At 43.8% G+C, this 15804-nt stretch overlaps 1 protein-coding gene across 1 annotated transcript in view; it reads right to left on the bottom strand.

The window, feature by feature from the left end:
• The window catches only part of LOC115082286 (conserved oligomeric Golgi complex subunit 7-like), a gene marked incomplete at its 5' end in the record, with an annotated part of 49913 nt that overhangs the window by 15837 nt on the left and 18272 nt on the right, over positions 1-15804 (bottom strand). The window contains 1 exon segment of the mRNA XM_029586519.1: positions 8745-8931. Coding sequence (XP_029442379.1) covers positions 8745-8931 — 187 coding nt within the window.

The following is a 15804-nucleotide window of genomic DNA, read 5'->3' as shown; positions in this document are numbered from 1 at the left end:
GAGCAACTCCTAGTTCCCAAGTCCCATAGCTAGCACATAGTCGCCAGCTAGGGGGTCACCTGGACGAGGAAAAAACCAGAGAGAAAGTTTTGGCCCAAATCTTTTGGCCTGGCATATGTAAACAGGGACAGTGGCATCACCAGTCCTGCCCTACCTACCAACTCACTAAACTTGCTGGTGTTGGGTGGTACCTATCATTCCCATGCCCATAATAGAAACCCCTTTTGAAAGGTGGCTATGGACTTCCTGGGGCTGCTAGAGAACCACTCCTGAAGGAGTATACAAGGTCACTAGGAGTATCAGTATGAGAAGTGGGATTTGAACCCTACCTTCCCTGGTTTTCAACTCACTGTCCCTACCACTGGGCTACTCTTCCACCCATCTTACGGACAGAATTCATCCAAAGGATAGCACAAGAAGGAGAGATGCTGTCAAAGGGGGGACTTTAAATTTACCAGATATAGACTGGAGAGTGCTAGCTCCAGGATCAACAAGGAGGGCTAGAGGTTTTCTTAAGTAACTCGTTAAGGAACTCAGTTGTGGGGAGGCAACTCTGGACTTTGTACTGAAAAATGGAGATGTGACCGAGGTTAGTGATCAATGTAAACCAACAACTATTAGGAGTCCTAGATTTTAGAAAGGAGAATTTTAAGAAAGTGAATGATTGTTAGAGAAACTAAGGACAGCAATAAACTGGCATTGAAATGACAAGGAATAGTGTTGGGCTTTTAGGAAGGGAAAGGGAATGAAGAGACCACTAGGGTTTCACCAATGAAATAGGAGAATAAGTGCAGAAAGCAGAAGAGGACAGACAAAACTAGAAAGGGAAGCAGGAAATTCTGCACTGACTCAGTGCCCTTTTCTTCTTGTGTCCAGCAAGCACCATGCAGAGGCAGCTGAAAAGATGGAAGCGCAGACTAAAAAACACGGTTCTAGATATGTAAGAAGGGACATAGGAAGAATTACAGGAGAGACGAGACTATACTAAAGAGATGGAGCATGCTTGGCATTTACCTAGATGGAGAGAGTGACGGACCAAAGGCAAGAACATAAGAAACTTTACTGCAATAAAAGCAATTCAGGTACTGGCACAAGTGAAATTAGACGGACGTGGTGCACCCCAGAGCACTGAAGGAGCTAAGTGAGGAGCTGCTCCGTCCCATGAGATTCCAAGGGGCGAATGAAAGCAGATACAGTGCTGCTCCACAGCAGCGAGAGCAAAGAGAAAGCAGATACAGCGCTGCTGCACAGCAGCGAGAGTAAGGAGAAAGCAGATACAGCGCTGCTCCACAGCAGCGAGAGTAAAGAGAAAGCAGATACAGCGCTGCTCCACAGCAGCGAGAGTAAGGAGAAAGCAGATACAGCGCTGCGCCACAGCAGCGAGAGCAAGGAGAAAGCAGATACAGCGCTGCGCCACAGCAGCGAGAGTAAGGAGAAAGCAGATACAGCGCTGCTCCACAGCAGCGAGAGCAAGGAGAAAGCAGATACAGCGCTGCTCCACAGCAGCGAGAGCAAGGAGAAAGCAGATACAGCGCTGCTGCACAGCAGCGAGAGCAAGGAGAAAGCAGATACAGCGCTGCTCCACAGCAGCGAGAGCAAGGAGAAAGCAGATACAGCGCTGCGCCACAGCAGCGAGAGTAAGGAGAAAGCAGATACAGCGCTGCTCCACAGCAGCGAGAGTAAGGAGAAAGCAGATACAGCGCTGCTCCACAGCAGCGAGAGTAAAGAGAAAGCAGATACAGCGCTGCTCCACAGCAGCGAGAGTAAGGAGAAAGCAGATACAGCGCTGCTCCACAGCAGCGAGAGTAAGGAGAAAGCAGATACAGCGCTGCTCCACAGCAGCGAGAGCAAGGAGAAAGCAGATACAGCGCTGCTCCACAGCAGCGAGAGCAAGGAGAAAGCAGATACAGCGCTGCTCCACAGCAGCGAGAGTAAGGAGAAAGCAGATACAGCGCTGCTCCACAGCAGCGAGAGCAAGGAGAAAGCAGATACAGCGCTGCTCCACAGCAGCGAGAGCAAGGAGAAAGCAGATACAGCGCTGCTCCACAGCAGCGAGAGCAAGGAGAAAGCAGATACAGCGCTGCTCCACAGCAGCGAGAGCAAGGAGAAAGCAGATACTAAAGTCACATTTGCACTATTTACTGAAGGTGAGCTGCAGGTTTCAGAAATGTAAGATCCTGAATGAATTTTTTAAATGAAGAAGTGACCCAAGTAGAAGAGCAGTAGATGAATTTCAATAAAGCAAAGTTGCTCACCTGTAACAGATGTTCTCCTTAGACATCATCCTGACGGCAGTGGGATGGCAAACTCACAAACCCCGAGGTATTTCTAAGCACAGGTGGCTCTTCCTGTGCAGATGTACCCTGCTGTCTATGGAGAACAGCTGTACAGTAACTTAAGCTTTCTCTGAGGACAGCCACACAAGTGGGGACTCCCAGGCTGCGGGTTGTATGTGATTAGATTGCTATCTGAGCACTATACATGTGTCACTGCAAACTGTAATTATTGTTGGGTAGAGCTGAAGAGATTAATTACACTTTCAAGAACTGCCTGTTCAAACCTGCTTTCTGATGGGAAGTGTTCTCTGGGTATAATGAGTTGTAAAAGTCTGAATGGAAGATCAAGCAGCAGTCTTGCAGATAACGTCTACAGAGGCAGAATGAAGATGCACCAAGGAAGCTGCAGCAGAAGTAATTGATTGTAGCAATCAGATGATGAGATCAGATATGCAAATAAGGGAAAGATTCACAGGATGGGCTGGTGTGATGTATCCTCCTGAAGCTCCTGCCCAGCTCAGCCAGGCGCTCGTTTCATCCTGCTACTATTAAAACTTACTGCAGCAACTGCATGGCCTCTTGCTTGGAGGAAAATCGGGCAGTAAAAACACCTGTTCCTACTATCAATTTGCTAAATGCAGCCAACAGCAAACCATAGCCAAGTGCTTCCCGCAGCGAGGCTTTCAGCGTGCAGGAGCTCCCTGGGACCTGAGGCAGAGTAGCTACCGAATTTTGCTAATATAACTGGGAATGAGTCCCTGAATAAACAGTTGGGGCTGATACAATCTGAAACAATTAAAACTTAACTGAAAGACTTAATAGCATTGACGAGGCAAAAAAACCACATTCCTAATTCCGAGGATGATTTGGTTGTGCTTAAGGAGGATGGTGAAGATCATTTATCCTCTGCCCAGAACTGGATGATTCAGAGACTTGATCCAGGAGAACCAATTTGAGATTGGGAATCTTTCCATGGAGACTCAAGCTCTTGAGAGATGTTCTGTAAAGTTCTACTTCCCCTCAACAGCCACTGGATTCCTGGTTCTGCACCATCACCGGGAAGGCGGCCTTGTGCTATAGATCAATAAAATTACCAACCTTTAAGCACAGCGTGCTTATCCTGCAAATTCACAAAAAAAGGCCAAAGTTCTTTCTTATAAAGCACATCATATTGAGATCCTTATTCAATTACTGCAAAGTTAGCCAGATAAACGCATATTCAATAGTGCAGATGCACAACAGAGTACAGCTGGCTAACTTTAGCCGGACCAGACTATCTGTCTAACTCTGAATTTTGAAGTTAGCTGGATAAGAGCCAGCTCAAGGCATAGGTGCAGTAAGAGATCGCATATCGAATAACATTCAAACACACAAAATGTACGAGTAAATATTATAAACCGTTCAGTCTTTAAATGCTCCAGAGAAACGAGTAAAAATATTCAAACACACTATTTAGAAATAATTCACATCAGTACAGTCCCATGACATGGCCGGGATTCGCCAGTGGGGCTGCGTCGGGAAGGACCCAGGGAGAACTCTCAAGACCGAAACAAAAGTACAAACATTTTACAACTGGGACTCAGTCACATGGCAGGGCAAGATCAGGTCAGCGCCAGACTGGGTCAGATGTGAGGGTGCAATCGATGCGGGATCGATGCTAACATAAGGGGATCTCGGGGGGGGGCTGTTGCACATTGAGGAAGCTGGGGGGCCGCCACTGACGCTGCACACATACTTCACGCTTATTTTGGGGGATTCCGGCCGCCTCAACCAGTGGCCCTGGTTTGAAATGGGGGTCAGCATTGACCCCCGCTCAACCTCATGTTTGTCTGCAGGTTTGGGGGTTTTTTTCCTTGCTGCATTAATTGTGCGGTGGGAGCCTCAGAACCATCTTCTTGGTCAGCTGCAATAAAATATTTGCATCAAATTGACTAGTAAAGACTTTCTTTGCATGCATTTGCATTATTCAAGCATGCAAACCACATACAAAGAAGGTCATTGTAATAAGGGAGGGTATCCTGGTGGGGACTGTAAAATATTCCGTATATTGTGCGATATAACGCATGTTAGAGCCTAGCATCGTGCCATAAGGCCCTAACACAGTTTGCTTTTTAAATTGTATGCTATAATTATGTATGCTTTTATTGTAAGCTACCTCAGGCAGTTTATGTAGAGAGTGGGATAAAAGCACTTTTAAATAACCTCAAATATATGAATTTATTAGTCCATTTCACAGAGCAATCCTCTTTTCAGACATCCAAATATTTTCCTCCAACAGGAGCTCAGCTTATGGCATTCCATAAATATATGATAATTACATTTAACACATAGCTCAGAGTCCCATAGATTCCTCTTAGCCCCCAAAGATCTAGTTATAGAGAGCCTATGAATAATTTTAACTTGCATTTCTATCATGGGTACAGATAGTACATTTTTATAAATTGCAGTAAATGCTCATCAAATATCTGTCACCTCTAATTCTTTTCCAAGATACGCACTCCATTTTCTGCAGATAAACTATATTCTGGTTTTCTTTCAACATATTATTCCATATGGCAATTCTATTGGTTTTAGCAGTAATATTAAAAAAAAAAAAAAGGATTCCTCTAGTCCACTATTTATGTCTCTAATATTGTTGCCAGAGCATGTTAAACAATACCGAACTTAAAAGCAAAAAATGATTATATGGAATATTCCAAAAATCCTTTATCTGTTAAAAAGTCAGAAGGCAATCTTGTGTTTCATGAATCATTGGCCCTATATTAAGCCCCTTTATTTTCCCAGATCTGAAATATGGAAAAGGACACATTCCTTCCTATCTATGCTCTCCACCATCGGCACTGTTTTCTAACAGAATTAAATCAAAAGTTATTATGGGAATTTGCCAGTAACTTATACCATTGCATGTGAAGCAAATTAATCAGCCTGTAAGAATGGCCCCATTCATCCTTTAAAGCTTCCATATCATATTTACTGTTCCTTGTCACCCATTCATTTACACATCTTAACAAACCAGCAACTTTATACATTCTCAAGTCAAGATGGGCCAATCCCTCGAGATCTATTACCCACTAAAATGTCAAAACTAACTCTGGCTCTTATTTTTCCATATAAAAGTGGTAATGAGGCCCAAAACACTGTATATCTTCTCTCTTTGCCCAGAAAGGCAGCATCTAGAGACAATAGAAAACCCTAGGTAAAATTACCATCTTAACAAGGACGCGCTTGATGTACAATAACATATTAAACATATTAAAACTGCAGCACTGATGTACAATAACATTCATCAATTGTCTAAAATTCTTCCCACACATTATATTGACTCACAAATGTTAAATACAATATTTACAGCAGTTAATCATCAAAACATACATACACATATAAATGATATCCAATCGCTTGCCTAACAAATTGGCAAATGGCATGAAATATTCCGATGTACCGACAAACTGCAGGACCCGATTTATTTTGCCAATTGAGGCTTCTTTGGGGAATTCATCTAACGTACTCAAACCCTGTGCTGCACCTCGTTCTGCCCGAACGTCAATATATAGGTGGCTGAAAAATGTCTTGCTTGACCAGAAAAGCTCAATGTTCTTTGCCTTTGCAGCAAACTAAACTATTGTACATAATATATCCATAATGTATCCAACCTCCCCCCTAAACCGGGCGGGAACCCAAAGAACCCATTCACAGGACATTCTCCCTAAATCCAGCCATCTCCGGCGCCCACACATTGGGCTGCTAATGCTTTGTGAAAGTGTGTAGAGAAGACCAGGCCGCTGATCGACAGATCTCCTGTGGGGAGAAGCCAGGATGCAGCCTGTGCCCTAGGGGTATGGGTCAGTAGACCCAATGGGATTGGCTGAGATGATGGCCTCTGTTAGCCAGAGCGATAATTGTCTTGGGTCTCATTTCTTTTATCTTCCCACCGAATAGCACGATTAGATGATCTGATCTTCGAAAACTGTTGTTGACTTTCAAATAATGTAACTCCTCCTGATGCACATCCAACAAGTGAAGCTCCCTCGAATGCAGAGTAGATGGGTCCAAATTCTGAAAAGCAGGAAGCTCCATCATTGGACTTCAATTGAAAAGAAGATACCACCTTTGGTAAAAAGGAAGGCACCATTTGCAAAGAAACCCTGTCTGCCAAAACCTGAAGAAAAGAGTTTCTATATCATGCACTTGAATTTCTAAAATCCACCTGGCTGAAAAAATCACCACCAGAAAGGCCATCTTCAGAGTAAGATCCTATTCCTTAGCGGCTGAAATGAAGGACCACTGAGCACCTGCAAAGCAAAATTTTGTGAGACTGAAGGAAGCCTAGAACTCCCCTTTGCAGGTGGCCAGAATAATCGAGTGCAGGGTCTCCATCCGAAACTGTGGAACCCTCAGGGCTGCATTCACCATTTGGAGATCTAGAATGGGCCAATAAGAACCCTCCTTTTTCAGAACCACAAAGTAGATGGAATACCTTCTTTCGCCCTGTTTCGAGGGCACGAGGACTATCGCTTCCAATTGCTGCAGCTGATTTAGCATGGTACAAACTGCCTCTTTCTTGACCTTGGAGGCATAGGAGGAAACCATGTAAGCTTGGCAGAATAGGCAAGCAAATTCTAAGGCCTAGCCCTCCTTCATAACTGTTCGCACCCACTGGTCCGTCGTTATCTTGGGTCCACTCCATTAAAAAAGAGCCAACTGCCCTCCTATGGCTCCTGAGGAAGAGTGGATCAGCCGCATCTCATTGTGCAGCCTTGGCCCCTTTAGTCTCCTAACCTGAGTTCTCTCCAGGGGCCTACACGATCCTCAAAAGGACGGCAGCCTGCCACACCTCTGCCTCTGGGAGGGGGAGTCCCTGCCTGGGCGTTATCTCCTTGCCTGACAGGAAGCTCTTCTTGTTCCTTTTTGGCTTGTCCTCAGGCAACTTATACCCCTTGGACTTGTCCACGTGCTTCACCAGCTGTTCTAAATCTTCCACAAAGAGGAGCTTTCCTTTGAAAGGAAGACTGCCCAGCTGCAACTTGGACCAGGCATCTGTCGACCAATTGCACAACCAGAGAAGATGCCTGGCCGAAACCATATTCCTGGCCGACGAGGGCAGCAGGTCATACTAGGAATCTGGATTCTGCCTCTCAGCTCCTTTCCTGAGGTGATTCAATCAAATCCTTTATGGTAAGAGTTGGGGACACAGGCACAGGCAGTGCAGTTTGGTTTATTGGGAGAAGGGTCTCAACAGCTTAAGTAGTGGTCATGGTCAACTCTATGAGACATCTGTGCACTGCAGAAGGGACTTTTTTGAAGCCTGACACGGCAAAAACAAAAAAAAAAACAAAAAAAAAAACTATATCAAATTCAATTTTTGCAAAACAAAAAAAGAAAAAAAGAGAAAAGAAAATGTGGATTCCTTTTTTTTTTTTTTTATAAAAAGGAGATTCACAAAAAAAAAAAAAGAGAAACAAAAAAAAAAATCCCAAGAAAAAGTCTGACAAGCAACTTTGAGGAAAATGCAGAAATGTGTCTGTTTGCACGAGCAGTGAAAAGACAGAGCAGCTGTGAGGAAGGGCCATGTGTGCTCAGAGAGCTTTTCCATCCTGGTGCTATCAGGACAATGTCACGGACAGAGAAAGCCTTCGACAATGGTTCACACAGAAGACAGGTAGCAAAATAGCTAGTGTGGGATTTGTACAAAAAATGTGAAAACTGGGTGAGACGCTGGTTGAAGAAGAAGATTTGCAGAGTGGTGGTGAGTGGGGTCCACTCTGGTGACCAGCGCTAGCCCAGTCCTTCGTGAATGGCACCGTATTACTCCATGCAGGCATTTACCAGTGCTAGACCATTCTCAAAAAGCATTTACAGCTAACAAGGACTGTTGTGTTTAATGACGATTTTATTCACCAACACCCAAAACACTGTAATCTGAAAATACACAAATAAGAAAATGCCAAGTGTGTACTTTGGCTGGGAGCATGACGACAAACAGATCCACTTACTGGAAATTTTCAGAATTACAATACATAAACCACTCCCTCAGGGGAAGGCGAGAGTGCTGGATACAGGTCAGTGATATTCAGAGGAAAGCAATGAGAAACGGCAGGAAACAGAGCAGAGAGTATCTTGGGGAGATGGACAGTGATTATATACTATTGTTTTTCACCGGTGCACTTAGCAAGTTCCGAGCAGAAACCAACAAAGGACATGAGACTCCGCTCAGCTTGGAGCATTTCAGTAAATCAGAGAGGATTGTGTGTCGTCCAGACATGCAGGCAGCAGCTAGAGCTTCCAGACACAAAGCATCTCCCCAACCTTTACCTCCTGACACAATGTCAGCTGCTCAGCGGGCCAGTATAAGGGCCTAGGATTTTTCTGGTCATGAACAAGTTCTAGCTAGAAAGGTGAGTCCTGGAGGGATACAGATGAGGATTCCTACTTCTGAGTAATCATGTGTCCGGGGAATATGGTGCTTACCTTTAAGGTATAAAGCGTTTCCATCAGGCTGGCGTTCTCCATAGGGTTCCCTTTCAGAAGGTAATTATATTCCTGCCACGGATTCTTGGCCACGTTCTTCTTCTCGGGGGCACTAGTGTCCTGCAATCCAGAGAGACTACGAGGGCTGTAAGACTCAGACAGGTACTTCCCAGCTGTGGCCAGAATCCTTTACAGAAACACAGAAAACAGAGCCATAAAAAGCCAAAGCAACACCAAAGCGCTGGCCTTATATTGTGGAAATGCATATTTTCTGTTGTAAAGCTCTTACTGAGCAAAACAACACATGCAATTATCTAACAAAACACTGAAATCCATCAGGGCTTACATTTCTCATGAACTCGGTTATTCATAATTGCTGTAGAGACACAAAGATATTCTTACCTGTTAATTTTCTTTCATTAGTCTTGCTACACCAGTCCAGTCTGAACAAGTGAGTTATGTCCCCCTACCAGCAGACGGAGGAAGACCAATTCATTTCTCCTGACATCATCGCTACTGTGCATAGGTGGTGCAGCACAGGGACAACTGAAAAACTATAGTATGAGTTAGAACAAGAAACCTCTTTATCTCCACCCTCCTATCCTAGAAACTCCAACAGATAGAAAACAACTGAAAGGGGAGGACAGGGAACTACACAGAGAAAAGGAAGACCTGATCTCTTAAAAAATATAGAGAATAGAGCAAATCCATGTACCAGCATGACCCAAAGAGGCCCAGTGTAGCAGGACTCATGGAAAGATCAGAGGCCCTCCAGCCCTTGAGCAAATACGCTGAAGCGATCATGTCCCTGACCCATCTAGCTAAAGTAGCTTTAGAAATCACTTTCCCTTTATATAGCCCCCCAAACAGCTCGTACAACCTGCCCATCCTACAAAAGGAATTAGACACTTCTAGATACCCGGGGACGAATGTCCAGAAAATATTAAAGTCCTGTTATTGCCTGATACTTGGCCTTCAAAAAAGCTGGAATTGACCGATTCAAATAAAACACTGACATGACCTTAGGTAAAATGGGGGATACAGGATGAAAGGACTTAGAATCCGTTAACCAGAAAAAGATCTCCACAAGTCAGAGCCTGAATTTCTGAAGTGCGGTGAGCTGAGCAAATTGCTACCAGAAAGACCGCTTTCAAGGTAAGATTCTTCAGATAAACCTGTTTCAGAGACTCAAAGGTGGGTCCAACTAACACCTTGACGACCAGATTGAGGTCCCACTGAGGAATCAAAGGCCAAAAAGGAGGTCACAGTCACTCAATTCCCTTTAGAAAATGGGACACAGACACTTCACTAATCTTGTCCCTGTAACAGGAGATCGCTGCAACTTGAACCTTCATGGAATTCAAAAACAGAACCGTCTCCAAAACTTTCTGGAGCAAAATGCAAGGAGCATCAGAGTGCCACGGAGACACTGACCACTCTTTGCATAATACTCTGAAGAGACGCCATACCCAAATGTAAATCGGAGATGTTGAAGTCTTACAAACCAATTCATAAGATAAAACTGAGAAGAGCTGTTTATAACAATCAGGCCCTGAATCAAAAGACCCCGGCCATCTTGAAGGTGTAGAAGGTCATCCTGAAACTTTATCAGATCTGTATACCAGCATCTCTGAGGCCAATCTGAAGACAACAGAATCAACAGCTCCTCTCTATTTCTACCCGGTGCAGAACCCTGCTGATCAGAGGCCAAAGAGAGAAGATGACAAAGCTGCCCTTTTGGCCAAGGCTGAACCAGAGCACCTATTCCGAGGGCATGGACTCCCTACAATGGCTGAAGAACTAGGGGACTTTGGCGTTCCTGTGAGTTGCCATTAGATGCATGTGAGGCAAGCCCCATTTGAGAACAGTTTGCTGAAAAGCCTCTTGGCTGAACTCCTATTCACCAGGATCCAGAAGGTTCTTGCTTAGAAAATCCACTTGCATATTTTCCTGTACCACAATATGAGCCACTGACAAGAGCTACTCTTCTGCTCAGGGAACGGGAAGATTTGTCTTCTCAGAAACTCCCCAACTCCTGATGCTGCCCTGTCTGTTTAAATATGCCACTGCTGGAGTATTGTTGGACAGATCCAGACCACTTTCTCTTGTATTAAAGTAAGAAAGTGAGACAGAGCCAGCCATATCGCCCTGGTTTCTCATCTGGAGGAAACAATTTGATGGTCCAAATTGTTTCCTCCAGACTAGAGCCCCTGCACCACATGTCCAGACAATGTGCTCCCCATCTGGACAGACGCACATCTGTCAAGACCAGAACCCAGGATGGAGTCGTCAGGATAGCTCCCCGTAGAAGGTTCTGAGGGATTTATTTAGATTTTTTTTTTGTCCACAACTTGAGACTCCTCTTCACCAAAGCTGGCAAAGGAAGACATAACTTGTAATTCTGGGATTGGAGTGACCGCTCACTTATGGATTAACCATGACACTTTGTCTCAAACAATGCTGCCTCTGCTACCTTGGTGAAGACCAGTAGAACTGTAGCCAACCCAAAAGGGAGGGCCCAAACTGAAAATGTTCCTGAAGGATACAAAAACAGATATTTCTGTTCCTCCTGCTTGATGGGAATATGAAAATAGGCCTCCAACAGATCTAGAGAGAATACACCCTACTGAATAGCCCTTAACACCGCACTAAGAATCTCCATCATGAAATGAGAGACTTGAAGATTGCCATTTACTCTTTCCAAATCGAGGATGGGTCAAGTAAGCCCCGTCCTTTATGGGAACTACAAAATAGAGTGAATATCGACAGAGACCCCCTTTCCAAGAAGGGAACAGATTCTACCGCCTTAAACAGCTGGAGTCTCACCAGTGTATTGTGATATAGTCTGTTCCTCTGTGATATAGCACAGTTCCTTTAAGGCAGCTAAGCTGCACTGGCTCCCAAGCAAAGAGCACAATTTAAGATCATGTGTTTGACGTATAAGGTGTCTAGAGGTCAAGGTTTGAAGGACCTAGAACATCTGGTAGAGCTTTATGCTCTGAGGTCTCTTCAATCAGCATCTGAAACTCTATTTAGAGTGCCAACAGTAAAGGAGGTGTCAAGAAGTACAGTTAGGAAGTGACTCTTTTTGGTTATAGGTCCTGAATTGTGGAATTTAGCCCTAAGAGAGTTGTGGATGGAGCTGAATTAATTTGTCCTTTCGAAAGAAGGTGAAACAGTGGCTCTTCCCATGAGAGAATAATCTGCAATGTGTTTTACTGATTTTCTTTTTTATATTATGCTGTAATGTTTTTTATAATTTATATTTAAGGAATTTTTTAAATTTATGATTTGTTGTTTGAATTATGGTTTGATGAATATATTTGTACACCACACCGATCAGGATACACCTACGTGCGCGGCTAATACATACATACATACATACATACATAAATAAATAAAACAAAACAGCCTTTTGCTTGGCGACTGAAGTACAAGAAGCTACCATGAAGGTGTTGGGAACAGACGTGATGAGCTCTAGGGCGAAGCCGAGACAAATCACCTCCAGCACCCACTGATCTGAAATTATTTGGATGCACATTTGGTAAAACTGCTGTAAGTGATCCCTACCGGAAGCAACAGAGAGTGTCCTACTTCACAAGGAAGAGTGACCAGCCCCAGAGAAGGAAGCTGAATCAGGCTCCAAACAGACTTATCCTTGCCCTACAAACCATAAGATCCACAAAAGAAATAAGTAAACAAGGGTTTTCCTGGCCTATGTCCCCTGAAATCCTGAAAGTGACCACAAGATGCAATGAAAGTCTCTCTTGCTCAGCCTATTGGCATCTCACTTAATGGCTGTACTAACAGAGCAAACAGCCCAAGCAGTGCATATTGCAAGAATACATCCCAGCTGTCAGCCACAGGGTACAACTGCCTGTAGGACATCTCTACTTTACCTGCATACATTTTCTCACAGAGCACATGGTTTATTAGTAGTAACAGTCCAATGTACTGATGAAATTGATCAGGAAGATAACGCAATAATTAGTCCTCCTCATTTACCGTCATTTTCCTGTACTAAATTGCAGTGAATTATAAAATGATTGTACAGGCACTCATGTTCCTGATAAAGAAAACAATCACTCTTCAGCAATATTTTCTTTTATTGTGAATTTTCTTACTATAAAATATTTCCTGAGGAATGCATTGCCTTTTACAGACTGATAAGTCAATGAGAACCATTCAGTGCGCAGGGTACCTTTTCAGAATTTTTTATATATTTTACTTTTCCAGGTTCCATAATGCAGCTGTCAATTACAAGTATTCTCCACCGTGTCGTCCACAATGCGTACATCCTTTATTTACTCTAATAAAGCTGTTACATTTAATGTCACCATGTAACCAAACTTTTACCAATCAAAATATAAACTAACAAAGTAAGAATCACCTCTCAACCTCTCCTATATGACAAATGTTTGAACGTCTCCATGGTCTTACTATTTCACCTTATTATTGCGTCAGGTTTGTCTATTTACTGTTCCTTGTAATCTACCTCGCCCTCACACCTGTCTTTCTGAAAACACGTTTGCTTTTGCAAAACAGGTACTAGAGGTGCTGCTGCTTCCAATCTGATGTGGTGCGTTTCAGGGCAATTAAAAGCTGCGAAAGCACTGAAGGGTCAACATCACGTCCAAGTGTTTTTCAAATCATTCCAAAAATGGAGGTCCAGAAATGATTAAATGCCTTTCAGAAGCACCACGCTGGCGTGAGTGACAGTATGAGATTACAACGCACTTTCCATTGTATTAGCACAGGCTGGCGAGAGTGACAGTATGAGATTACAACGCACTTTCCATTGTATTAGCACAGGCTGGCGAGAGTGACAGTATGAGATTACAGTGCACTTTCCATTGTATTAGCACAGGCTCAGAGATTTGAGCATTAACTTCTGCAAATCAGTTTGTATTTAGTACCTTCTGATAATCATCCACCCGTAGCTGGTATAAGCTACTGCCAATAAATCTCTCTCTCTTAGTTTATTAGATTATTGAATTCTTTTGAAATAAGTCAGGAAATCTTCCTTCCATAGTATTAGTATAGCATTATTTATGTATCTGTAGTACAACTATGGGAAATCTCCCCCTGGGGGGCTGAGAATAGCAGGAAATTAGATCTTCCCTGCTAATTTTCGTTCCTGTAGTACCACGGATCAAGTCCAGACTGCTGGATTTTGCCTCCCTTCCAGCAGATGGAGTCAGGGTAAAATTTCAGCAGCACCGCCTCTTAACCTGGTATGCCAACTGCATCTTCTCACTATTACGACTACCAAAGCAGAAAACTATATGTTAAGCAATGAACAAGCAAACAAACAAGGACAAGAAGAAAATGAGTAAACCAAGTATGTAGATGTGAAATTCTGTGAGCAGGATAAGGAGAAACCTGTACCACTCCATCTGCTGGAGACAGAGAAATACTGAGGAGATGCAGGTGGCACACCAGGTTAAAAGGAGGTGCTCTTGAAGGTTTCCTCTGTCTCCATCTGCTGGAAGGGAGGCGAAACCCAGCAGTCTGGACTGATCCGGATACATGCAGGGAATGAGGGACTACAGGTAGCACTCTCAGTTATGTAGCAGTGCCCCAACAATTTGTTCTCTGCCTCCATCTGCTGGTAGGGTTGGAAAACCCACTCGTCTGAACTGATCTGGGGTACGAACAGGAATACCATTATTTATCTATCTTCACGCCAAACTACGGAAGATCCTGTCTCAAAGAAGGGTGAGAATAGCAGTGTTTAACTGTGGAAGAGGACCGAAAAATTTCTACTGGGTTGGTGCTGATTAAATATGAAAATGCTAGCAATAACGTTGATAGGATGGTTCGACATTATACATGATGAATTAACACCCTAGTCTCTTATCACTTTTTGTATAGTGAATACCAAATGAATTTGTTCAAGTACCTGCTTTTCTCTGATCCTCCCGTTTAATTCTTACTATTCCCCTTTTTAGTTTCTCCTTCGCTTTTACTCATTGGCAACAGAAACAGAGAAATGTGACGTGAGAAAAAGACCATACGGCCTATCTAGTCTGCCCATCCACACTAATTTATTTGATTTATATTCCGCTTTTCAGCACTTCAAAGCATTTTACCTTCAGGTACTTTAGGTATTTCCCTATCCCCAGAGGGCTCACAAGGAGAAGTTTCCTTATCTGTTAAATTTCCTTTCCGTTAGTGCAGTCCTTGTTTCCCTCTACCGACAGATGGTGGCAGACAACGTTTTCCTCTACTTGGTGATAGCAGCTTGGGAAACAGCCAGCAGGAATGAGGAGGCAGACGCTGGCTGTTCCCGTTAGGTGCAATTTATTTACAGTGAAAGAAAAGTCAAACAAACCAATGCAGCTCACCTTAAGTTCAGGAGGCACACGGACATCATGCATAGCAGGTCTTTGCAGAGAAGGGGTTCCTATCTGCTCCCTGGGGCCTCTCTAACCCTTCTAGGCCCCGAGTTCTTGTATCCTGGTGAGGGGAATCCTCCCTTACCCAAGATTCCTTGCAGGTCTGGATCTTAAAGACCGAGCGAGAGAGCAGTGCCCGGTCCCTTAAGGTGGTCTGAGAGAATTTCCTATAGACTCCCTCACAACGTCTCTATCATATCTCCCCTACCCTATGCCAGTCTAACTGCCCATCCTGGGACTGTGCCTGTGCTTCTCCTGCTATGTCCTTCCATATTCAATGCAAGATTTTTGCTCTTATTTTTTATATGATTATTTTCTGTTTATTCTCTTGCCCTTGTTAACATGCTCATCACAAAAAAAGTTTATTGAAGTTTCAAAACTCCTTTTTATTGTGGCCCATAATTCCTCTGCACCCGCTACGCCTGACAGCGCTTCCTCATGTATGTTCTTGGTCAGTCTTTCTGAAGTCTAGGTCCCTTGCTCTAGAACGGTTTGGCAAGTGAATAAGAGTGCCTTCTGGAGTTTTTTCCTTGTGCAACATTAAGATTATTCCTTGTGCTCCAAGTTCAACCCCAGCAAGATGCGCAATGCTGGCTCAGACCAAGGTCCACAGAGCCCAGCATTCGGTCTCAGGACACAAGCATCCAGCAGATTATTTCACT

This window comes from Rhinatrema bivittatum, unplaced genomic scaffold (genome assembly GCF_901001135.1).
Source record: "Rhinatrema bivittatum unplaced genomic scaffold, aRhiBiv1.1, whole genome shotgun sequence".
Taxonomy (NCBI): Eukaryota; Metazoa; Chordata; class Amphibia; order Gymnophiona; family Rhinatrematidae; genus Rhinatrema; species Rhinatrema bivittatum.
This window is presented reverse-complemented; position numbering and strand designations above follow the sequence as displayed.